Below are 26,895 nucleotides of genomic sequence, written 5' to 3'. Positions count from 1 at the left end.
GAGACCATAGCTCAGAGATACAGAGACCATAGCTCAGAGATACAGAGACCATAGCTCAGAGATACAGAGACCATAGCTCAGAGGTACAGAGACCATAGCTCAGAGGTACAGAGACCATAGCTCAGAGGTACAGAGACCATAGCTCAGAGATACAGAGACCATAGCTCAGAGAAACAGAGACCGTAGCTCAAAGAAACAGAGACCGTAGCTCAAAGAAACAGAGACCATAGCTCAGAGGTACAGAGATCATAGCTCATAGATACAGAGACCATAGCTCAGAGGTACAGAGACCATAGCTCAGAGGTACAGAGACCTTAGCTCAGAGATACAGAGACCATAGCTCAGAGGTACAGAGACCATAGCTCAGAGGTACAGAGACCATAGCTCAGAGGTACAGAGACCATAGCTCAGAGATACAGAGACCATAGCTCAGAGATACAGAGACCATAGCTCAGAGATACAGAGACCATAGCTCAGAGGTACAGAGACCATAGCTCAGAGGTACAGAGACCATAGCTCAGAGATACAGAGACCGTAGCTCAGAGATACAGAGACCGTAGCTCAAAGAAACAGAGACCGTAGCTCAAAGAAACAGAGACCATAGCTCAGAGGTACAGAGATCATAGCTCATAGATACAGAGACCATAGCTCAGAGGTACAGAGACCATAGCTCAGAGGTACAGAGACCTTAGCTCAGAGATACAGAGACCATAGCTCAGAGGTACAGAGACCATAGCTCAGAGGTACAGAGACCATAGCTCAGAGGTACAGAGACCATAGCTCAGAGATACAGAGACCATAGCTCAGAGATACAGAGACCATAGCTCAGAGATACAGAGACCATAGCTCAGAGAAACAGAGACCGTAGCTCAAAGAAACAGAGACCATAGCTCAGAGATACAGAGACCATAGCTCAGAGATACAGAGACCGTAGCTCAAAGAAACAGAGACCATAGCTCAGAGATACAGAGACCATAGCTCAGAGATACAGAGAGCATAGCTCAGAGATACAGAGACCATAGTTCAGAGATACAGAGACAATATCTTAGACATATATAAATACCATAGCTCCAAGATACAGGACCATAGCTCAGAGATATAGAGACCATAGCTCAGAGATACAGGACCATAGCTCAGAGATACAGAGACCAGAGCTCAGAGATACAGGGACCATAGCTCAGAGATAGAGACCTTAGCTCAGAGTTACAGAGACCATAGCTCAGAGATACAGAGACCATAGCTCAGAGATACAGAGACCATAGCTCAGAGGTACAGAGACCATAGCTCAGAGGTACAGAGACCATAGCTCAGAGGTACAGAGACCTTAGCTCAGAGATACAGAGACCATAGCTCAGAGATACAGAGACCATAGCTCAGAGAAACAGAGACCGTAGCTCAAAGAAACAGAGACTGTAGCTCAAAGAAACAGAGACCGTAGCTCAAAGAAACAGAGACCATAGCTCAGAGATACAGAGACCATAGCTCAGAGATACAGAGACCGTAGCTCAGAGATACAGAGACCGTAGCTCAAAGAAACAGAGACCATAGCTCAGAGATACAGAGAGCATAGCTCAGAGATACAGAGACAATATCTTAGACATATATAAATACCATAACTCCAAGATACAGGACCATAGCTCAGTGATATAGAGACCATAGCTCAGAGATACAGGACCATAGCTCAGAGATACAGAGACCAGAGATACAGGGTCCATAGCTCAGAGATACAGAGACCTTAGCTCAGAGATACAGAGACCATAGCTCAGAGATACAGAGACCATAGCTCAGAGATACAGAGACCATAGCTCAGAGGTACAGAGACCATAGCTCAGAGGTACAGAGACCTTAGCTCAGAGATACAGAGACCATAGCTCAGAGATACAGAGACCATAGCTCAGAGAAACAGAGACCGTAGCTCAAAGAAACAGAGACCGTAGCTCAAAGAAACAGAGACCATAGCTCAGAGATACAGAGACCATAGCTCAGAGATACAGAGACCGTAGCTCAGAGATACAGAGACCGTAGCTCAAAGAAACAGAGACCATAGCTCAGAGATACAGAGAGCATAGCTCAGAGATACAGAGACAATATCTTAGACATATATAAATACCATAGCTCCAAGATACAGGACCATAGCTCAGAGATATAGAGACCATAGCTCAGAGATACAGGACCATAGCTCAGAGATACAGAGACCAGAGCTCAGAGATACAGGGACCAGAGCTCAGAGATACAGGGACCATAGCTCTGAGATACAGGGACCATAGCTCTGAGATACAGGGACCATAGCTCTGAGATACAGGGACCATAGCTCAGAGATACAGGGACCATAGCTCAGAGATACAGGGACCATAGCTCAGAGATACAGTGACCACAAAAGAGAGCCCAGTCCTTAGTGATACAACACTTTACCATAATGTCCTAAAGATGTTCACTGCTTTGGCCAACCTCTTTTTTTATTGTGGGTCTGAACCTCATCTTAGTGGTGTCAATATCAGTTGAGTCCTCCTGATCAGCTATTTGAGGCAGAAGACCCGTCAATAAAGTCCATTATATCCTACAAGACCCCTTACAGTCCTCTAGTGTCTAGAGCAGCCCCCACCTATAGCGATTAGAGGGGCTCCTCCATTTAATAACAATACAAGTATGGGAACCGACCCAGAACAACTCATAGAACCAGCGATCAATGCTACAAATCTTCCTGGTTGATTCTCTACAATAACTAAACTTTTCCATAGATATTTGTTCTGTTACTGTTTCCGTCTCTGCAGATACAGACGAGGACATGAGAAAAACATGGCAGCAATAACCATGACTGATGTCATTGTCATAAATCATCATCATAAATAGATGGTTTGATGTAGAAGATGCCCACACGTAGATTCCCACCTTCACATTTCCGGAAAAACAAGTTTCCTTCCTGACTGTTGGAAATGTCTTTGTACCTGTTAACGGCGCCGCGCAGACATTGTAATGATATGGAGTTTAAGATGTTTATTATTCTTATTGAGAGAATTCAGAACACACCCATGTCTTACCCGCCTTCCTAATCGATGCCAAAATCATCTACAGGTGTCTGGTCCCACCCAACATTTTGCTACGTATATTACAGGGGCATCGACCACAGGAACGCAATTCAGCCATATTTGTTAGGACTCCCACAGTTGGGACTTGACTTTAGGAAATGGGGTCTCGTAACTTATTGACTATCAAGACCTTAGCGGATAAAAGTGGGCGTGGCCACAATTTTTCTGCCCAATTCGATGATTGGGGCGATAATTCGGCTATGTAGGGGCTGCATACGAAGGCATTTAGGGGGGTTTCTTAGTGCCTCGAAAGTCCCCACTGAGCTGTTCTGGAATAAAGAACTAATTAAAGGCTGAAATTCTTCTACTATGAAATTATTCTACTAGGGGGAGCTCACTGCATATAACGTTTTCAATGAGAGCTGTAACACTTCCTATACAGTGCCCCCTAGTGGAAACTGCAGGTAGACAGAATTGTATCATGTTACACTATTGATGTGTGAAAGGAACCAGAGGATCCGGAGCCGCAACCTTTCTAAAAATTCTGGACCTATTTATTAGATTAAATAAAATTATAGGTACATTTTCCTGCCCGAGACCCCCACTTACCCCTGCCCCATCCTAAACAATATTATAATACAGTAAATGATTATGTGTTAACTATTAAAGTACTGCAGACCTCCAGGGATATTAGCTATTATCCCATAACCACTATGTATAATGGAAATCAATATTAACCACTTTTTTACCATACACCATCAGAGGTATTATGTGTTCACTGCTAAATCACTCTAGACCCCTAGGATTATGACAGGCATACTAGCACTAACCCCAAAATCACCCTATGTAAAAACGTATGATGTCATTTATGTAGAAAGTTGGCAAAGACCATATAATAGGGGCATTCTGTTGTCTCCGTATTGGGCACCAATGCACTTCGAAATCCCCTATTAAAAATCCTACGTGCATTACACAGAAAGACCATTGATTTTAATAAACATCATGTAATGCTCTTTTTCCCCTGTGGTGATGCTGTAGCAGAATCAAGGCCTTGCTGCTGGATTTCCCTGCAAATCACTTGTGATTATCGTGGGTTTCATTTTCAGGGAGTCTTATAAAAAAAGGGGTTGTCAAAAATGAACATCCCCTTTAAGGAGTTAACCTATAATTTAACACAATGAGACTCATTTATCAAAACCTTCTACCACCAATCACAGTGCGACTTCTCGATAAATGATTGTCCTCTTGTGCTAATCTTTTTAATACTCTATGAGGTCACTTTGAGTTCTAATAGTCTCCAATACTGGCTGACAACCAGGAATGGCAACCATTTCATCTCCCATAAGGGTTGTCACATGTAGCCATATGAATGTAATATGAATCTGCAACGCTATGCTGAGTCACAATTTTCTGCTCTGCCTGGTTATGTATCAGAAAAGTTCTTAGAGCCATGAACCAGGAAGCCCGGTATGAACAGTGCTTTAGGTCCCAGTGCTATGGGACTTCATATATTTTTTTGTAATTAAACAATACAAGCAAAGTTCTGAGCTACAAAAAAATTACATTAGTCACTGGTGAGTTTCCTGATGACATGTTGACTAATACCTTGTCTTTAATTAACCCCGTATTTAACGTTACCTGGAAATCACCTTAAATATACAGGAAGTCAACTGTGAAACTTAATTATGTCACAAGAAACCAGATGACAGTGCACATGGCTTACAAATATTTTTTTTTTACAATAAGAACATTTCTGTGCCTCGTGAGTGGTGGGAGGGTAATGGGGGTGCGTTCAGGCCCTTATATCTGAGGAGACCACTGGCTCTCTGGCCAAATAAGACAACATCAGCACCAAAGACACAATGAATATCATGCCAATTGTACAAGAACGTAATTACCTGGACACAGTAATGTGCATAGAAAAAGAGGGCCCCATCGCAAAGACCCCCTTTATGGTAATGGGTTAAACCACCAGAAGTGCCTGATGTATGCTTCCCCCTCCACCCTTTCCCATGACCCTTGGAATAATTCCTCACCCCCTTGTTTGCTAACAAAGCAGTTCCTCTTAAGATGGAAGTGCGGAACAGGTTCTCACCACCAATAGCAAAAGAGATGGGACCAATCAGGACTGGGACCCTCTCTTCAAAGGCACATGGCAGCCACATGGTCAGCTTCTATATACACCCATACCTAGATAGGCCAAAGGGGCCCAGGAGCTTCAAGCTATGGCAATTTTAGCAATTACATGTGTATTTATACAGCACAATTCCCTCACTTTGTCTAATAACAGGATCTGATAGATGCCTGACTGATATATTCAGATTTTTTGGGATTTTTATAGAAAATTATATAACAATTTTTGTATAGTTAATACATAATCTGCTGCTATCCTATTGTCTCTTTATCTGCTGAGTCTTTTGGTTATGGTCTTGTGAAATTGCAAATTATATTGTGCGGTAAACACGTTCCGGATAATCATAATTTTTGGATTATCAAATAACGGATTACAAAAATATAAAAAAAAAAATCTAAAGGGGTAGAGAAACTATTTATCGTAACATTATAGCAGTCATAAAAGCTGTGTTATTTGTCGCAGTAGTTGAAGTAGTGTGAAGCATGAACTCTTAGCATCAGGGAGCTTTGTCTTGGGACCATACCAACATGAAACTTTTGCGCCAGAATGGCAGGATCTGGTACATAAAATATATAAACCACCATTTTTATGGGATTTGTGGCTATAAGAGCTCAGATAGGGCACATCCTGTTGAATTGGTAAGAAGCTTCACTTTTCTTTAGATGCAACACGTTGGAAATTAACCAATTTTATCTCAGGGGTCCACTGAGACCCCATAGCGGTACTCTTTATTCAGTGACTGAAGAAAAGGGTAGAAACGGATCTGATACAAGCTGCCAAAAACAGGGCAAGTTTTTTGCTATTCAACAGTATTATTGGCTTGTAACTGGACCAAATTGCTGAAAATTAAATCTTCATATGACTTCCAGTTTGAGCTCCACTTTAACGACTATCAAAATTTGGAGGTTAACCAGCTTGACTCATAAGATGTAGATTACATTATATCTTCATGTACATTCATTTCCTTATGGGATTTTTTTGTTTTTTTTTACTAAGCTGAAGAAACTAAACACAATTTGAAAACAGGAAACTTCATGGGTACAACTGAAGAAGAAAGCAAACAACCAGAATGTCTTTTGTTGGAATGCTTGAGGAAATGACAGTCTTTTTTTGGCTTAGTTGGTGTGAATCTCTGATAAACACATTTCTCTTGGAAGATATCTCCCCATCAGACTAGGGGGTCCTGACTCTACTCCCTGAAGGGCACATAGTAAGGACCACAAAATGGCTATAAATCATGGGTCTGTCCTAGACTAGAGAAAAGTGCATGTTATGTGATTCAGCTAATTTTTCTGAGAAAATAGGCAATGTTTGGGAGCTAAGAAAGTGCTAGTAGCTAAAAAACTTAGACGGATAGATAGAGAGATAGATAGATAGTTAAAATTCACTTTGTTCCGCTAAATAATCTGATTAACCCTTGATCTGCTGTGTGGTTGCGTCTCGTTTCGTGTATACAGCTGGGTGCTGCCTCCAGTAGATTCCGTCCATGTTTTACTGTGGAACTTATTGCCGCATTCTATGTAAAGAAAAACAATGCGACTTCCTTCTCAGAGGACGTCTGTATAGAATCCGGCACAACGCTTCATTAGTCTTAGGGATGGAGGCCACAAGACATACAATGTTATAATATCTATAACCTGCGGCTTTCCAGCTGTTGGGTAACTACAACTCCCAACATGTCCAACCTTAATGCTTCTTTTTCTTTCACAGAGCCATGCTCCTCTATCTTCCACTACTACTGATGATGGTGAATGACGGGTCGTCAACCTACCGCGCCGAAGGGAAACCACCTTGTGAAATATCGGTATGGCCTGAGTCCGTCTTATTATGTCTTCTTAAGAAATACTTTGTGAATCAATTCTTCACAATATTCAAGAGCTCTGCTTGTAGTCACTGAATAGGAACCTTCATACGTTTGCTAACACCGGTGCATGGCTCATTACAGGAGAGACTGCTGATAACTGTTATGTAACCAGCCAAACAACTGTGGTCAGGACAATTTCCATCCCATGAAAGTAAACAATCAAGATTTCCATTCAGTGACTACCAACAGAGATCTTAAAAGCCATGAAGAATTGTTATAGAAAATATATAGAAAAATAAGATAGGTTTCCCCAATGGAGCTTTATTTGCTGGAACTGGAAAACCCCTTTAGCTGGTTAATCTGGACATACCGGACATCTCGTAATAGTGCAAACATGTACATCCGCACCAGCGCAAGGAGGAAGTCACTGCCCAAGGAGGAAGTCACTGCCCAAGGAGGAAGTCCACCTGACATGGTGAAGATCTAAGACACCTACAAGGCAGTACAATCCCCTCATAGAGGAAACACATGATATTATCAGCCAGGGTATCCTCTGTGATCAGCTAGCTCTGGGTCCTATAGAGAACAGCTTTCTATCTATCTATCTATCTATCTATCTATCTATCTATCTATCTATCTATCTATCTATCTATCTATCTATCTATCTATCTATCTATCTATCTCATATCTATCTATCTCATATCTATCTATCTATCTCATATCTATCTATCTATCTATCTATCTATCTATCTATCTATCTATCTATCTATCTATCTATCTATCTATCTATCTATCTATCTATCTATCTATCTATCTATCTATCTATCTATCTCATATCTATCTATCTATCTATCTATCTCATATCTATCTCATATCTATCTATCTATCTATCTATCTATCTATCTATCTATCTATCTATCTATCTATCTATCTATCTATCTATCTATCTATCTATCTATCTATCTATCTATCTATCTATCTATCTATCTCATATCTATCTATCTATCTATCTATCTATCTATCTATCTATCTATCTATCTATCTATCTATCTATCTATCTATCTATCTATCTATCTATCTATCTATCTATCTATCTATCTATCTATCTCATATCTATCTATGTAGTACACAAGAAAATGGCGACCGCAAACACTAAAAACTTCCGCACCATATAAAAGCATTGGATCAGTTCTGGCATCCATTTCCTTCCGGCGTTTCTCTACCATGCCGTTGGGAAACAAAACCGGATAGCCGGATATAAATGAAGGGTTCCCTACAGAGCATGCTCACTACACTCTCCCATGAAAGTCAGTGAGTTCTGACATCCGTTTCCCTCCGGCGTTTCTCTACCATGCCGGAGCGAAACAAAACCGGATAGCCGGATATAAATGAAGGGTTCTCTACAGAGCATGCTCACTACACTCTCCCATGAAAGTCAATGAGTCATTTTCTGTCTTAGGTTTCCTATGACCTGGTGCTTACCGTAAAGCAAACATCTAGGACTGCAGCTCCGGAAGAAACAGCTACAACTATAGCAGGAAACAGAATGTCTACTTTGGGTAGATACAAAATCTTTGTGACTCCTCAAGACTTGTAAAGCTACACAATTGCCCAACATTTCAGTTCTCCCTAGGCTGGATGTCATGGCAATTTCTTTAATTTATTTATTTTTTGGGGGGAGGGGAAGCTGATTCAGGGACCCTTCTGCTTGTTGGGTGTCCACTTCTTTCTATCAGGAGGTAACTAGCTTACCATTAAAAAGTTGGTTTTCATGACGTACTTCATTTCCTATATAGCACAAGAACACAATTAAATTGACAGGTGTACAGAACAGGTAGTGTCAGCCTGCTGTGTGCCCTCTAGTGGTCACTATGAAAACAGCAGTACTTTTAGGTTATAAAAACATTTATTTAATTGCAGATAATAGTTTACCTGATTTCTATTGAACTCTGCCACCTAGTGTAAACATAATTATAAAAATTGTTTAAACATATTTTTGCAGATATCTGAACACGAGGGGTGGGTGTTATGTTAGAGAAGCAAATATTTCACAGCACATTGAATTCATTATTCACAGCTCTATTTAACTTTATATTGACAACCATATATTGGTCTAAAAAATGTGCCCCCACACGGGAATTTTCCAGTGTCATGCATTGTGAGGTTTGGTCCCTCTACACAGTAAATGCATTGTATTTGTTTATCTCTGGAGAAATATTTTCTACAGAAACTGATTAGTAAGTGATCCATGACAACAGGATTATGCAAGCAGTAAAAATGAATTAAAACCAAACATAACACGTCCTGTAAGCAGAACAAGAATCCAGATTAATAAATTACTGTGAAAAACTCTCTATAAAACAACATCTGTTGCTGATTTTACTCTCTGTGCTGCAATACATGGACTGTCTATTATTAAACATTGCTCAATACCTTACATCTAATATTAATCATGTACTGACCTCAGGTTACATTTATGTCTCACACCACAGTCGTAACTGACAACACCCCGGAGCAATTCTGCCTTAGGAACATGATTGTACAAGAATATAACTGAAATATTACTGCCCCTATGTAAAAGAAAACAATTACTATAATACTGCCCCTATATACAAGAATATAACTACTATAATACTGCCCCCTATATACAAGAATATAACTACTATAATACTGCCCCCTATATACAGGAATATAACTACTATAATACTGCCCCTATATACAAGAATATAACTACTATAATACTGCCCCTATATACAAGAATATAACTACTATAATACTGCCCACTATATACAAGAATATAACTACTATAATACTGCCCCCTATATACAAGAATATAACTACTATAATACTGCCCCCTATATACAAGAATATAACTACTATAATACTGCTCCTATGTACAAAAATATAATTACTATAATACTGTTCCTATATACAAGAATATAACTACTATAATACTGCCCCCCTATATACAGGAATATAACTACTATAATACTGCCCTGTATATACAAGAATATAACTACTATAATACTGCCCCCTATATACAAGAATATAACCACTATAATACTGCTCCTATATACAAGAATATAACTACTATAATACTGCCCCTATATACAAGAATATAACTACTATAATACTGCCCCTATATACAAGAATATAACTACTATAATACTGCCCCTATATACAAGAATATAACTACTATAATACTGCCACCTATATACAAGAATATAACTACTATAATACTGCCTCCTATATACAAGAATATAACTACTATAATACTGCCTATGTACAAGAATATAACTACTATAATACTGCTCCTATATACAAGAATATAACTACTATAATACTGCTCCCTATATACAAGAATATAACTACTATAATACTGCCCCCTATATACAAGAATATAACTACTATAATACTGCCCCTATATACAAGAATATAACTACTATAATACTGCCTCCTATATACAAGAATATAACTACTATAATACTGCCCCTATATACAGGAATATAACTACTATAATACTGCTCCCTATGTACAAGAATATAACTACTATAATACTGCCCCTATATACAAGAATATAACTACTATAATACTGCCCCTATATACAAGAATATAACTACTATAATACTGCCCTTATATACAAGAATATAACTACTATAATACTGCCCCCTATATACAAGAATATAACTACTATAATACTGCCCCTATATACAACAATATAACTACTATAATACTGCTCCTATATACAAGAATATAACTACTATAATACTGCCCCTATATACAAGAATATAACCACTATAACACTGCTCCTATATACAAGAATATAACTACTATAATACTGCTCCTATATACAAGAATATAACTACTATAATACTGCCCGTATATACAAGAATATAACTACTATAATACAGCTCACGACATTCTTTTGGTTAAAAAAACGGGCCCCATTGCAGGGGCCTGTTCTTTTTCTACCAAAGGCAAGTCGCGGCAGTTGCCGGGCCCCCCTTTCAATTAGGTTTGGCCGGGCCTCTCACATCAGTACCCATAATACCCCCCCTGATGGCGGCCCTGGGTACCATGATATAGTGCTGGACAGAGTACCGTTAACAGGCGGTGCCACGGTAGGGGGGCCCAGAAAATTTAGCTGTAGGGGGCCCTGAAATTCCTGAATATAACTACTATAATACTGCCCCTATATACAAGAATATAACTACAATAATACTGCCTCATATATACAAGAATATAACTACTATAATACTGCTCCTATGTAAAAGAAAACAATTACTATAATACTGCCCCTATATACAAGAATATAACTACTATAATACTGCTCCTATGTACAAGAATATAACTACTATAATACTGCCTCCTATATACAAGAATATAACTACTATAATACTGCCCCTATATACAAGAATATAACTACTATAATACTGCCTCCTATATACAAGAATATAACTACTATAATACTGCCCCTATATACAAGAATATAACTACAATAATACTACCTCATATATACAAGAATATAACTACTATAATACTGCTCCTATGTAAAAGAAAACAATTACTATAATACTGCCCCTATATACAAGAATATAACTACTATAATACTGCCCCTATATACAAGAATATAACTACTATAATACTGCTCCTATGTAAAAGAAAACAATTACTATAATACTGCTCCTATATATAGGAATATAACTACTATAATACTGCCCCCTATATACAAGAATATAACTACTATAATACTGCCCCTATGTACAAGAATATAACTACTATAATACTGCCTCATATATACAAGAATATAACTACTATAATACTGCCCCTATATACAAGAATATAACTACTATAATACTGCCCCCTATTTACAAGAAAATAACTACTATAATACTGCCCCTATATACAAGAATATAACTACTATAATACTGCCCCCCATATACAAGAATATAACTACTATAACACTGCTCCCTATATACAAGAATATAACTACTATAATACTGCCCCCATATACAAGAATATAACTACTATAATACTGCCTCCTATATACAAGAATATAACTACTATAATACTGCTCACTATATACAAGAATATAACTACTATAATACTGCCCCGTATATACAAGAATATAACTACTACAATACTGCCCGTATATACAAGAATATAACTACTACAATACTGCCCGTATATACAAGAATATAACTACTACAATGCTGCCCGTATATACAAGAATATAACTACTATAATACTGCTACTATATACAAGAATATAACTACTATAATACTGCCCCCTATATACAAGAATATAACTACTATAATACTGCTCCTATATACAAGAATATAACTACTATAATACTGCCACTATATACAAGAATATAACTACTATAATACTGCCTCCTATATACAAGAATATAACTACTATAATACTGCTCCCTATATACAAGAATATAACTACTATATTACTGCCCCTATATACAAGAATATAACTACTATAATACTGCTCCTATGTAAAAGAATATAACTCCTATAATACTGCTCCTATATACAAGAATATAACTACTATAATACTACCCCCTATGTACAAGAACATAACTACTAGAATACTGCCCCTATGTACAAGAATATAACTACTATAATACTGCCCCTATATACAAGAATATAACTATTATAATACTGCTCCTATATACAAGAATATAACTACTATAATACTGCCCCCTATATACAAGAATATAACTACTATAATACTGCCTCTATATACAAGAATATAACTACTATAATACTGCCCCCTATATACAAGAATAGAACTACTATAATACTGCCCCTATATACAAGAATATATCTACTATAATACTGCCCCTAAATGCAAGAATATAATAACTATAATACTGCCCATATATATAGGAATATAACTAATATAATACTGCCCCTATGTACAAGAATATAACCACTATAATACTGCTCCTATATACAAGAATATAACTACTATAATACTGCTACCTATATATAATAATATAACTACTATAATACTGCCCCTATATACAAGAATATAACTACTATAATACTGCCCCTATATACAAGAATATAACTACTATAATACTGCCTCCTATATACAAGAATATAACTACTATAATACTGCCCCTTATATACAAGAATATAACTACTATAATACTGCCCCTATGTACAAGAATATAACCACTATAATACTGCTCCTATATACAAGAATATAACTACTATAATACTGCCCCCTATATACAAGAATATAACTACTATACTACTGCTCCTATATACAAAAATATAACTACTATAATACTGCCCCCTATGTACAAGAATATAACTATTATTATACTTCCCCCTATATACAAGAATACAACTACGATAATACTGCCTCCTATATACAAGAATATAAATACTATAATACTGCCCCTATATACAAGAATATAGCTACAATAATACTGCCTCCTATATACAAGATTATAACTACTATAATACTTCCCCCTATGTACAAGAATATAACTACTATAATACTACCTCCTATATACAAGATTATAACTACTATAATACTGCCCCTATATACAAGAATATAACTACTATAATACTGCCCCCTATATACAAGAATATAACTACTATAATACTGCCCCCTATATACAAGAATATAACTACTATAATACTGTCCCCTATATACAAGACTATACCTACTATAATACTCCCCCTATGTATAAGAATATAACTACTATAATACTGCCCCTATATACAAGAATAGAACTACTATAATACTGCCCCTATATACAAGAACATAACTACTATAATACTGCCTCCTATATACAAGAATATATCTACTATAATACTGCGCCTATGTAAAAGAATATAACTCCTATAATACTGCTCCTATATACAAGAATATAACTACTATAATACTACCCCCTATGTACAAGAACATAACTACTAGAATACTGCCCCTATGTACAAGAATATAACTACTATAATACTGCCCCTATATACAAGAATAGAACTACTATAATACTGCCCCTATATACAAGAACATAACTACTATAATACTGCCTCCTATATACAAGAATATATCTACTATAATACTGCGCCTATGTAAAAGAATATAACTCCTATAATACTGCTCCTATATACAAGAATATAACTACTATAATTATCTTTTTTATTTGAAAACTTGCAACAAATTATTACAATACCTTTGCAATACACTCATAACAGATAAAGAAAATAAACGTATGTCTCTTAATAACATCACAATCATTAAACAAACCATAATATATGAATATTGCTCCAGTATAGATTGTTTCTACTTTTTTCCATGATATTATTCTAGACAGTATTGCAGGAGAGTTCTTCTTTATTGGTGACCGGGCAGCATCGCGCACACCACAGAGGGTACACGGTCACCACATTTATGACATATAGTAAACCTCTATGATATAAACGGAGTTCGGGCTAGAAGTCTCCATACAGCACCTGAGAGCTTCACTGTCCCACTAGATGTGGTGACTGCAGGGACACAGCAGGGACATTACTCTGTAGATAAGTCTCTTGTATAAAGATGACATTGGTTTTGTCGTCAGACAGACGCTGGAATATCGCCTGCCGCCTGCTCCTATTCTTCACACTGTTCACATTAATAGGAGGTGATTTTCAGCCTCATCCTGGTTACATGTCTTTCCTACTTTTTTTCCTTCTTCCACTGCTATGTCCTGTAACACCCCATCTTTTGGTGGACATTGGGGGGTCAGCGTCTTCATCCTGAGGTTCGTCATCTGGGTTGTGTGAGGAGACTTGCTCCATCTCTGCTTCTTCTTCCTGGTCATCTTCTCCCAGCGCACAGTTACGTCCCCCAGTTATCGCCAGCACTGGAGACTCCGGTGATTTCTTTGCAGCAGTGATTTTTTTCCTAGAAGAATCATCTGTTTTACTTCTCCTTTTAACCGTCTGAAATCCCTCCTCATCGATACTGGTCGCTGCGGCTGGATCAGCTGGTTTTTTACTGGTCGCTGCGGCTGGCCCAGCTGGTTCCTTACTGGTCGCTGCGGCTAGATCTGCTGGTTTTTTACTGGCCGCTACGGCCGGATCAGCTGGTTCCTTACTGTTCGCTGCGGCTGGAACAGCTGGCTCCTTAATGGTGTTGGGCAGATGTTTAGATGTATTGGTGACAGAATGACTGGATATTTTGCTTTTAGCATGACCTTTATTTTCAGTGGCTGGTGACACTTGTGCAGCATCCACAGATGGGAAATTCGTCTCTGGAGCACGATCTCTGGTACTTTGGCTCACATCCTCGCTGGGGCTTCCAGGTTCTAGGGTCGTATCTACACATATGGAGACATCCTCCTGCTCTTCCTCCATGGCTTCTTTAAAGGTCTCCTCTTTATTTTGTTCTGCATGCGGACACTCCCGGAATGTATGTCCAGGTCCTAAGCACAGGTTACAGATGACAGGTCCTGTACAATCGTCCTTCACATGCCCAAACTGACCACATAGTGAGCACTTAATACGGGAACAGTTGAATGCCAGGTGTCTGCCCCCACATCTATGGCACAGTCGCGGTTGACCAGGGTAGTAACATACGCCTCTCTCCGAGCCCAGGTAGAATGAGTGCGGCAGATGTCTGGTCACTCCATTCTCCTGAACCAGCTGGATCTTGACAGAATATCCTCCATTCCAGATCTCCTCCTCATCATAGATCTTTGTTGGCAGTCTCTTCACCTCACAATATCTGCTCAACCAGTGCTGCAAATCTGCCAGAGCCACCACCTCAGACTGGAACAGGACGGTGGCGGTGACTACCTGGGGTTTAGTCAGCTGGATGACATGTAGATGCTCCCACATCGCGTGCTCCTTTGTATCATTATAAATACTCCAGAATAAGTCTAGACTATATTGCAGCTTGAAACTGATGTCATAATTCCTGCTGGAGGGAACGTGGATCAGAGCGAACACCTCAGAAGCTTTAAACTTCATAAACTCCTTCAACAAAACTTTCCCAATGTAGAGTCTGGAGGGGAGGTTTTCCTCTGGTCCTGAGTACCTGATTCTGACCGCGTTCCTCCTCTGAGGTGGGGGGTTAGTCGGTCTTGTGACGCTGGAGAACAGTCTCCTGTACTGAGGTCTGTCAGCAGGTGGGTCAGGACTGGACCTCTCCTCAGCTGATTGTACTGCAGATCCTCCGTTGTCTGCTCCTGATCGCTGTTTAACCTGCACTTCATTCACTGACACTGCGGATGGCTGAACCTCCAGAACAGGGTCTGCAATGTCCGCCTCAGCCTGTGCCGCTGGTTCATCAAATATCAGACTGTCAATCACCACGCTGAGCGAGGTCTCACTTATAATATCAGGACATGAGGCACTTTCTTGCTCACTCCCAGGAGTGCCACTCGCATTCACTTCATCTGTACTGCACATAGAGTCTACTGCAGTTAACCCCTCGTCAGCTGGCACACATTTCTCTGCAGCTTTAGCAGCATTTGTGTTGGCTGATTGCACAGACCCCACACATGATGAGAGATGTGATCTTCCAGCCACTGCACACTCATATCTTCCAGGGTTTCCCTGCTCCACAATATTATACACAGTCTTATAGTCAGTGTCTTATTTTGCAATGATATTTTTTCTCTTCACAGTTTGGGCTCTGGTCTCCCTTTTGTTCTCCATTGCCCGGTTCTTTATTTTGGGTACTGTGCATGATTCTTTCTGCAATCTCTCCTTCAATATAACCAGCTCACGTGTGCAAACATCCAGACACTCACATTTCATCAGCTTTGCCTTTGGATCAGTCTCTTGGTTAATTTCAGTTCTCAATTTGCGATCTTGCATTTCCATTTTAAAGATATTTTTCTTTGTCATTTTTGTGCACAATTCACCAACATCATGAGATTCAGTTGACTCACCAGCCACCATTTCCAGATCATCACCTCCACCATCTCCATGCTGCAGGCCAAACTCCAGACTCTGGGCTTTCCCAGGATCATCAGCCCAGGACCCCTCCCCTCCACCTGGGTCAGAAGCCATGCATAGTCCTAACAGGGAGCTCACAAGCACACGTCTATCCTCTCCTATGGACAAGAATATAACTACTATAATACTGACCACTATGTACAAGAATATAACTACTATAATACTGCTCCTATATACAAGAATATAACTACTATAATACTGCCCCCTATATACAAGAATATAACAACTATAATACTGCTCCTATATACAAGAATATAACTACTATAATACTGCTCCTCTATACAAGAATATAACTACTATAATACTGCTCCCTATATACAAGAATATAACTACTATAATACTGCCCCCTATACACAAGAATATAACTACTATAATACTGCCTCCTATACACAAGAATATAACTACTATAATACTGCCCCCTATATACAAGAATAGAACCACTATAATACTGCCCTCTATATGCAAGAATTTAACTACGACAATGCTGCCCGAGATAAACATGAATATAAACCTGAATGGCTATGGGCTGGGATTACTGTAATATAATATACAGATATATGCAGACCTCTGTACATGGGCACTGAGCTGGACATATATGTTTGTGTACTTAAGACATTTTCCGAGCAGTGAAATTCAGGAGATAACAATACACAGGACTCAGCCAAATTCCTGTAAGAAAAGGAATCTGTGTAGAAGCGTTGGGAGTTTTTCCTGCGGGAAGCTCTCGTAAGCTCTGTGCTGCTGCAGATTGTTGGGGCTATAGTGAGGAAATGTCCAGCAAGACCTGATATATATGAAGCGAGTTTTACAAAAAAAGAAATAAACTCCAAGAATCTGTCACGTTTTTAAAGCTCCTGAAACTGGCCAGAGTGGAGCAGACATCCTGAATTCTAGGAAATCTGGAGAGATACAATGTCACGCGCCCGAGTGAAACGGGAGAAATCGCTTGTTACATTGTTTCCATCAGCTTTTGATGTTGAAGTCTCATATACATGGACTTAATGTGGTATACGGTCCCTATAGATTATTATTGGGCCATACTGTAACTCCTTATATCTCTGATTTTATATGGAATCCAACAGAGTTTGTAGGATTTTCCAACAGGCGAGAATATACCCATAACATGGAATCATACAGAAGCCCCCTATGGCAGGTATCTCAGGAGCGCCATCACAGGGGAAATTATGTATTACTCAGTGCCCCCTATGGCAGTACTAGTAGTGCCCCCTATGGCAGTACTAGTAGTGCCTACCTGTGGCATAACTTGAAGCTCCTGGCCCCAATGCAAAATCTGTAACAGCCTCCTACCTACCATATGCCATTTATAATACTGGGTTTTTTTTTTATGTGGCAGAGGGGCTTTCGAACCCCTTTTAGGCACCACAGCTTTAGTGCTACTGCAACTTCCTATAGGACTCCAATGGGGCACGGCAACGTCCATGTCAGGACAGAAGTTTCCACCTGATGACATCTTGACACATAACACAGGCGTCCCTTCTCTCTATAAGAAGCCTGTAGTCGATCCCCTATTCTTCATGATCAGGAGTTCCCTCTGGACCATTTGTGCCAAAGGGTCAAATTATAAGGCTATTTTTCTTACTTGCTGGATTATCGGGATTTACAGACCATTCGGTGTTGGATTAAAGCGGTTCTCCTCTTTGAACAATTCCTACTCGTTAGAAGGGTCTCTTGAGAATTAGATGATCACAAAATGTCTTCCTACTGGGACAACCGGCGATCAATCTGTGGGGAACTTGGCAGTAACTGTTCAATTTCTCAACAGCACCACCACAGGGCAAACTAAGTATTACACAGTGCCCATTCTTATTAATCTGTGTAATACAGGACAGGTCAGGTCCTCCAGAGCGATAGATGCTCTTTGTAGCTGCTCTCCTCCCTGGCCAAGAGATGAAGGTCCTGAATAGAGGACCCCCAATGTTTTTTTATCAGAGTACCCCTTTAATAGTGGCCATGTGCATGTTCAGTAAAACTAAAGGATGGGCCCCCTGAGGTTGACTTCTTGTGGTGGGTCCGGTCTGAAACTACTTCTCTATTCTAACATCTCGGCCAAGTAATAACAAATTCCCAGTGATAAGAGGCAGCGATGGTCTCTCCGGAGAGTACTTAGGAAGTGTTGCTCTTGGAATGTAAAGTCCATCTTCAATGGAAATATTTACCATTCTTTAACTGCGTCCGATCACTCCCAGCATCTGTTCTCTAGCTGTAAGCTCCACAGGAGAACATCAAAGTGTCCAGTACATAAACATCGCCTGCAAGCATGTGTTTTATGTCTTGCAATCTTGTAGACCCGAGACTTCTCCTAGTAAACCCCATAACATAACACAGAGCAATTAATAAATCATCGTCCACAATTTATAAATCCACACACCCTCCTAATCCAAGATGAATATGTTCAATATACTGGAGAAGATACTAAAAGGAGAAATTGTCTCGTTACATTGTTGCAGATCCTTCCGGAGGACCCATACATTACACGGACAGCCCATTGATTTTAATGAAAACTGTGTAATGCTTAATTTCTCCTGTGGCGGCGCTGCAGGGGAATTGAGCACTTCTTGTCTAGACTGGAATTAACAGTAACAAACCTTCGGCTATGAAGTAACATAAGTCTGGACAGGTTTCAATAATGTTTTTGTTCTCTGACAGCAAGTTGAGATCTTGACACTGTTGAGAAATTAAAATGCAAAGTATATAAAAAAATCTGCGGAACTATTCATTACAATTATCAAGATATTTCCTTTTATAAGTGGGAACAATTGTGATTATAGAGAAGGGCAGCAGCAAATTCCCTATGGTTTCCGTGGGGCACCACCAGCAGAATACAGGAGCTGTTAGTGTCAGTCTGTATCTTGTAGGATTCCCCTATATATCGCTACATCGTGTCAGCCGCAGTGCACCGCTCTGCTATCAGAATTGATCCTGGCGATCAGTTGATTGCCATGGATTATGACTGCCGATAACAGCGGCCACTGCAGGAAACATGAGGTATTACATGGCACCCATTAAAATACATGGTCTTTGCTGTGGCTCTAAGTTTTGGCTAATAAAGGAAGGTCCCCCCTTTAAGAAAAGTATGGAAGGAGTCCATGGTAGGTGGGGAAAGGGGTATCCGTACTGAACGATGTCCGCCTTCCTCTTGGCTCCTAGTCACTAAGGTGACCTGTACCTGTGGTCACAAGAGGTTTGCTGCTTCCTAGTGGCAGCTCTTAGAAGATGGTTGGTCCTAAAGGTGCCCAGACACATTACATGAATGTCGGCCGAACGTATGGGAGTGTCTCAACTCTCCCCCACCAGCAGATGTCGGGGGTAAGAAAGATTGGGCATGTCGGATATTAACATGCCCGATCCTTTGTACTTACGAGAGATAAGCTGCCGCCAGAGGAGTGTGTCAGCGGCTTATTCCCCTCTCCCCATTGAGGCCGAGCCAAGCTTGCTTGTGTATGGGGGGTCGGGAGGAATAGCTATCAGTCGACTGACCGCTATCTAAGCTGTATGGCCACCTTTCATTGAAGTCAATGCCATGCCTCACTTTTTGCAATAGTTTACGATATTATGGGTGGGACAATTCAATTTATCAAAACTGTAACATTGCCTGTAATGCCAACATCGGGCAGCAGGTGGCGGTCGTACCACCCCCCATGACTTCCCCTTTAAAAGTCATAGACCTACCATACATTTAATATTCAATGCAAACACAAATATGTATACAGTATATAATCATGTGAACATGTGTAAATCTAGCGAGAGACACGATTGTATTATGCAACTACATCTGGCACCGCAATGTTTGTGGGGCCTCATGTGAAGCAGATGTCTCTGTACAGCTACAGCAATTAGCACAAACTCCCATAGCTTTGGTCACGGGGATTTTTCTTCCATCCTTATGTGAGATTGCCAAGATCCCAAAATATTGAAGATCAGGCTATGATAGATCACTCGAGCCGAGCCACACACTGGACCTGGAATATGAGCTACGCTGGTTGTAATTTGTTAATAACCACATTTGGTGCTCGTTGCACAAAACTTCTGTAGGAAAACAACTGTGGAGAAGGACTAAAGGTTTTGGCTGCTGTGTCTATTCATTTGTCCAGGTTCCTTGGGAAGGTGCAAGTGGATTGAATTTAAAAGTATTTTAACCATAAAGGCAGTCTTCAATTTACTATGGGGCCCATAGAGAATGGGGGCCCCAGCTGAGGTGGTCCTATTTATTTTCCTCTAGGTTGTGTAAACATGGAGCACTCTCCAACTTTGGGTTAAGGAAACCAAACCATGGGTCACTTCACCCTTCTTTCCTACCAGAGATGGCAAAGGGAGTGGGCAACACCAAAAGGGGGAACTCCATTTTGCCACTGACATAAATGGGTTGTATCATCAAGGCAACCCTTGTACATATGCCTTATTAGGACATATGGACATCATAGGGGAGTCCTCTGCTATAAGCCAGAGAGGAAAGTTGCCAAGTACGAGTGGCTCCTGCTCTGGCAGTTCCGGCCCATCCATGTATGACATAATCAGCCAAAATGACTGCTCTCCACTGGACCTTGATGAGCCGCTGATCGCCGAGGTGGCTGTTTTAGAGAAGGGGTCTTCTTAATGAGCACCCAGTCCTCTACCAAACTGGTCAATCACTGCTTCTGCCTTGTTCAAGCTTAACTCAATAAGATCAATTCCTGAGTGATAATCAATGTTCTATTACAACATATTCTCATGGGAGTACTCGCATAAATTACATCTCTTAATCTTGCAGGGTTCCATAAATTCTATTTAGGAATGAATGAGTCTAGGAGGTTTGCCCCTCTCTGAAAGAGTCTATGGGGTGGAGCTTAAGAAAGTGCTTTGACCAATCCTATTCACTGTGGCAGTTTATATGTGATAATTATGTAGTCTAAGAGGGATAAATAGGGGCAGAGCCTCTAATGAATATTCATGAGCAACCACTTTGACTAAATACACATCTGAAATTCGGGAGGATCGTAGTGTAAGTTATATGACAGGTCTAAACATTTTGGTGAGAGATACCTACTTAGATACCATCCAAGTAATTCAATATAATGCCAGCTCGTCAATATCACTGAAACAATCTGACAAAAAGTATAGCCCTATCTAATACAAGACAATAGGGCATCATTGTTGTTTGAACATGGTGGATATCAGGAACGTCTATTCAAAATGTTATCTAACTATACTGCCATCAATGTCTTTTTATGGGGAAAAAAGTTGTAGACATGGTCGGAAAGTTTTGTGATTGTCTCAAAATGTTTTCCTTTATAGGGAAACATGGGACAGTTGTGGCAACAATTTTACCCTGACCATTGCACAACCAAAAGTCTCCATGCCCTAGCCGAATATCGGTCAAAACTTCTATGAGTGAGTTGCATGAAATGCTTCTATATCTAAAGTTGCACCTACTAATATTTTTCTATTTCTTCTTTCTCCACCAGATAAATAGTATAGCATACTGTCAGAACAAATCTTTTCAAGAGATTCCATTGGGACTTCCCGCGAACATTAATGCTCTCTATATGTCTAAGAATGATCTTCGCAACCTCACCAAGACCCCATTGTCTTTGTATTCCTTCATAGAGATCCTGGATCTGAGCAACAACAAAATACATTTTATCCAGCCTGATACCTTTGAGGACATGGTCAATTTGAAAGAAATTAGTCTTTCTGACAACTATCTAGACAGAATAATGAGCTATAAGTATCCAGGCATCGGACTTTTACCCAACGTCGAAAAGTTGGACCTGTCAAAGAATAGCTTGTACACAGATATGATCGGATACCTTCTAGAAAATGCTCCTCTCCTCCGCTACCTTTCTCTGTCGGAAAACAGCATCACAATGATTTCTCCAGAAATGTTTTCAGGCGCCCCGTTTCTTGAAGAACTGGACCTTCAAAACAATATCATCATGGACATCGAGGAAGGTTCTTTTGAGCACCTTCTTTATCTCAAAAAACTTAATCTTGCCATGAATTCCATCACCTGCATATCCCAATTTAACCTCCGACAACTTCAAAGTCTTAATCTTAGCAAGAACAGTCTACAATCATTCTACACATCCGAGTCCGATGAAGAATATCAATTACGATATGTTGACCTCAGTGACAACAAACTAGTACGTTTTCCGGTTTTCCCAAACGTCAACAATGTCATTTTCCTCAACCTATCCATGAACCAAATTCGCTGTGGAGAAGAGGCACCTCATAAAGAATACTCATGGTTGGAAGAGGACCGGGGAAGGAATGCAAGCATGGTTAATTTACTAAAACTCACCCATCTAGACTTGAGTTACAATAATATCCAGTCCATCACTGAAGATATTTTCACCACCATGCCAATGCTGAAATTCGTCAACCTTAGTAGAAATTGTATCCAGTCTTTCTCATTTGGAGACATAGTTCAACTGAACTCATTGGAGGAACTTGATTTGAGTGAAAACTCAATACAGAACATGTCACTGGGGGCAGGCTCGTTGCCATCTTTACAAGTTCTTCACATACAAAATAACCAACTTCAGGTGGTTGAGTCTAGAACCTTCCAACATCTTCCCAGCATCACCACCATTAACCTTCAAAACAATAATGTTGACCTGTGTGGCATGAACTTGGAAACAGCCAAACAAAACCCCGGAACCCATGTCTGTCCATTATTCTATAACATCCCGACTTTACAATATTTAAACCTCAGGCAGAACATGCTGGAAACTCTACCACAATATGCATTTTATGGCACTCCTTTGACTTTTCTTGATATCTCCATGAACCTTGGCCTTACCATTAAACCAAATGCCATAAAGGGATTGGAAAGTTCTCTTGAAGCTCTACATATAGAAGAAAATTCTCTTGTTCAGTTGAATGTTGATTTGCCTCTTTTAGTCCAACTCAGGTATCTAAATCTTTCTGGAAACCAATTGACATGGCTTCCTTCTTGGAACAAAAATTGTAGATTGGAGACACTTGATCTAAGCAACAACAGCTTCAGTAATCTCAAAAATAGCAATATCCCTGCCTTGGAAAACACTTTAAAAACTCTTTCCTTGTACGGAAACCCCCTCAGTTGCTGTGGAAACTCTTGGATCACCCACATGGTCAGAAGGAACATGGTGAGCTTCTCAGATCTTGATGCCACCATGTGTCAGAGCTCTAATGGTGAAAGAATAGAAATACTTCTAGGTCAGAACGATTCAGACAGCTGTGAAGAAGACGAGTTAATTGACATGAATATTGTCATTATTATAACTATAGTCCTGGTCTTGCTGGTCACTGCCGTAGGTGTTGGATTTTTGGTTGTTTATTGCAAACAAAAAGTTAACCAGCAATTCAAAGCTTAATATGAAGGATCTCTGTGGAGGACTTGTAAAAGATGCCTTACGGCAGGCAGTGGACCCTCCGAAGTGACCTAGAAATACATCTCAATCTTTAAAACTCAAATGACTTGTTTCGAGACCACCCAGGGACACTTTTGATAGTCTTATTGTCACCATTTTTGGTGATGGTCTCTGTTGGGTAATGATGAACTCTTTTGCATTGCTGCAGAAACAAAAATCTTTGGAAATAATTCTTTATTTTGTACTTCCTATGGCAGGTTACAATATAAAGGAAATCATTTATAAAATGCAGGTTGTTCTTATGTGTTTTTTTTACATTGTATAGCATAAAAATAACAAAAAGCAAATGTAATCACTTTTTGGGGGGGGCACAAGAAGACATCAAATAATAGTCGTCCAATTTGGGAATAGGCAACACGAGCAGCTGTCCGTCACTTCTAGCACCTAAGTCTGTAAATTGGTAAAAATCATAATTATATAATAATGTGTTATCTATGATTTTACATAGGACTGACAGTAAGCCTACTGCGTTATGCTCAAGTCAATGATTATCACACTACTAGGGACAAACTGGCCCAACAGGGTAGCACAGCATACTCCGGCGAGCCCAGGCTCTGACATCAACAATGGGTCTCAAGGTCCAAAAGAAGACAACCCCATTTAGAGCTGACTTTGGAGCCAATCACTTTCCCCTAGGATCTTTTTCTTTTGGGTTGATCACATATAACCTATTGGACCTTTTTGATGATCTGTCATGTGTGTACAATGAGAACAAAAAGATTATGATGCAACTCAGAGGCATAGCTAGGTTCTCCAGTACCTGGGGCAAAGATTCAGTCTGGCGTCCCCCCCCCCCCCCCAAACCTCTTTCCCGACATTTCCTTCCCCCTCGCCAAGTTTGTTTTCCCTAACGATTAATGAGGTGTCATTTTTTTCCCACATTTTTTTTTTATGTAACTCGAGCATAAAGCCATTTGTACATTTTACAAGCAATAGAGTTCTATATAAAACACCAGAACCAAGCTCATTACATATATACAGCACCAGAACCAAGCTCTATACATATATACAGCACCAGAACTAAGCTCATTACCGTGGTAATAAAGGGAAAAGGGAATGGGAGGAAACCTCCAGCTCACCAGTCTGATGCTCCTGTGTTGAGGATCGCCCGGACCATCCGTGACGGCACACGGCAGGCAATAGCAGAAAAAACAAAAGGATCCAGCGATTCGTGGTATAACAAGGAAACACTCGGTTTCCACTTTATTGGATATAAGCAAACGAAAGCTTTGAAAGAAACACCAGGAGAGAAAACAAGGTGGTGGTATGTGGCAAATAGATTAGCCTACGCGTTTCAAGCACTAGCTGTGCTCTTAATCATGGCTAGGTCAAGCTGTGCTCTATGATTAAGAGCACAGCTAGTGCTTGAAACGCGTAGGCTAATCTATTTGCCACATACCACCACCTTGTTTTCTCTCCTGGTGTTTCTTTCAAAGCTTTCGTTTGCTTATATCCAATAAAGTGGAAACCGAGTGTTTCCTTGTTATACCACGAATCGCTGGATCCTTTTGTTTTTTCTGCTAAGCTCATTACCTATATACAGCAATAGAACCAAGCTCATTACATATCTACAACACCAGAACAAAGCTCATTACATATATACAACACCAGAACAAAGCTCATTACATATATACAGAACCAAGCTCAGTACATATATACAACACCAGAACAAAGTTCATTACATATATACAACACCAGAACAAAGCTCAATACATATATACAACACCAGAACCAAGCTCATTGCATATATACAGTGACAGAACAAAAGCTCAGTAGATATGTACAGCACCAGAACAAAGCTCAGTACATACAGTGAAGGAAATAAGTATTTGATCCCTTGCTGATTTTGTAAGTTTGCCCACTGTCAAAGACATGAACAGTCTAGAATTTTTAGGCTAGGTTAATTTTACCAGTGAGAGATAGATTATATAAAAAAAAAAAAAAGAAAATCACATAGTCAAAATTATATATATTTATTTGCATTGTGCACAGAGAAATAAGTATTTGATCCCTTTGGCAAACAAGACTTAATACTTGGTGGCAAAACCCTTTTTGGCAAGCACAACAGTCAGACGTTTTTTGTAGTTGATGATGAGGTTTGCACACATGTTAGATGGAATTTTGGCCCACTCCTCTTTGCAGATCATCTGTAAATCATTAAGATTTCGAGGCTGACGCTTGGCAACTCGGATCTTCAGCTCCCTCCATAAGTTTTCGATGGGATTAAGGTCTGGAGACTGGCTAGGCCACTCCATGACCTTAATGTGCTTCTTTTTGAGCCACTCCTTTGTTGCCTTGGCTGTATGTTTCGGGTCATTGTCGTGCTGGAAGACCCAGCCACGAGCCATTTTTAATGTCCTGGTGGAGGGAAGGAGGTTGTCACTCAGGATTTGACGGTACATGGCTCCATCCATTCTCCCATTGATGCGGTGAAGTAGTCCTGTGCCATTAGCAGAGAAACACGCCCAAAACATAATGTTTCCACCTCCATGCTTGACAGTGGGGACGGCGTTCTTTGGGTCATAGGCAGCATTTCTCTTCCTCC

At 39.8% G+C, this 26,895-nt stretch overlaps 1 protein-coding gene across 1 annotated transcript in view; it reads left to right on the top strand.

Annotated features, from left to right (window-relative positions):
- LRRC32 (leucine rich repeat containing 32) overlaps nucleotides 1-24,540 on the top strand; it is a 30,539-nt gene extending 5,999 nt beyond the window's left edge. Inside the window, exons 2-3 of the mRNA XM_075849932.1 lie at nucleotides 6,871-6,964; nucleotides 22,401-24,540. Of these exons, the coding sequence (XP_075706047.1) occupies nucleotides 6,875-6,964; nucleotides 22,401-24,293 (1,983 nt within the window). The 5' untranslated portion in view covers nucleotides 6,871-6,874 and the 3' untranslated portion in view covers nucleotides 24,294-24,540. The remainder of the gene's footprint in view (nucleotides 1-6,870; nucleotides 6,965-22,400) is intronic.
- Nucleotides 24,541-26,895: the final 2,355 nt, after the last annotated feature.

Source organism: Rhinoderma darwinii, chromosome 2 (assembly GCF_050947455.1).
Source record: "Rhinoderma darwinii isolate aRhiDar2 chromosome 2, aRhiDar2.hap1, whole genome shotgun sequence".
Lineage (NCBI taxonomy): Eukaryota > Metazoa > Chordata > Amphibia > Anura > Rhinodermatidae > Rhinoderma > Rhinoderma darwinii.
The sequence above is the reverse complement of the archived record's forward strand: the minus strand, read 5'-3'. Positions and strand labels throughout refer to the sequence as shown.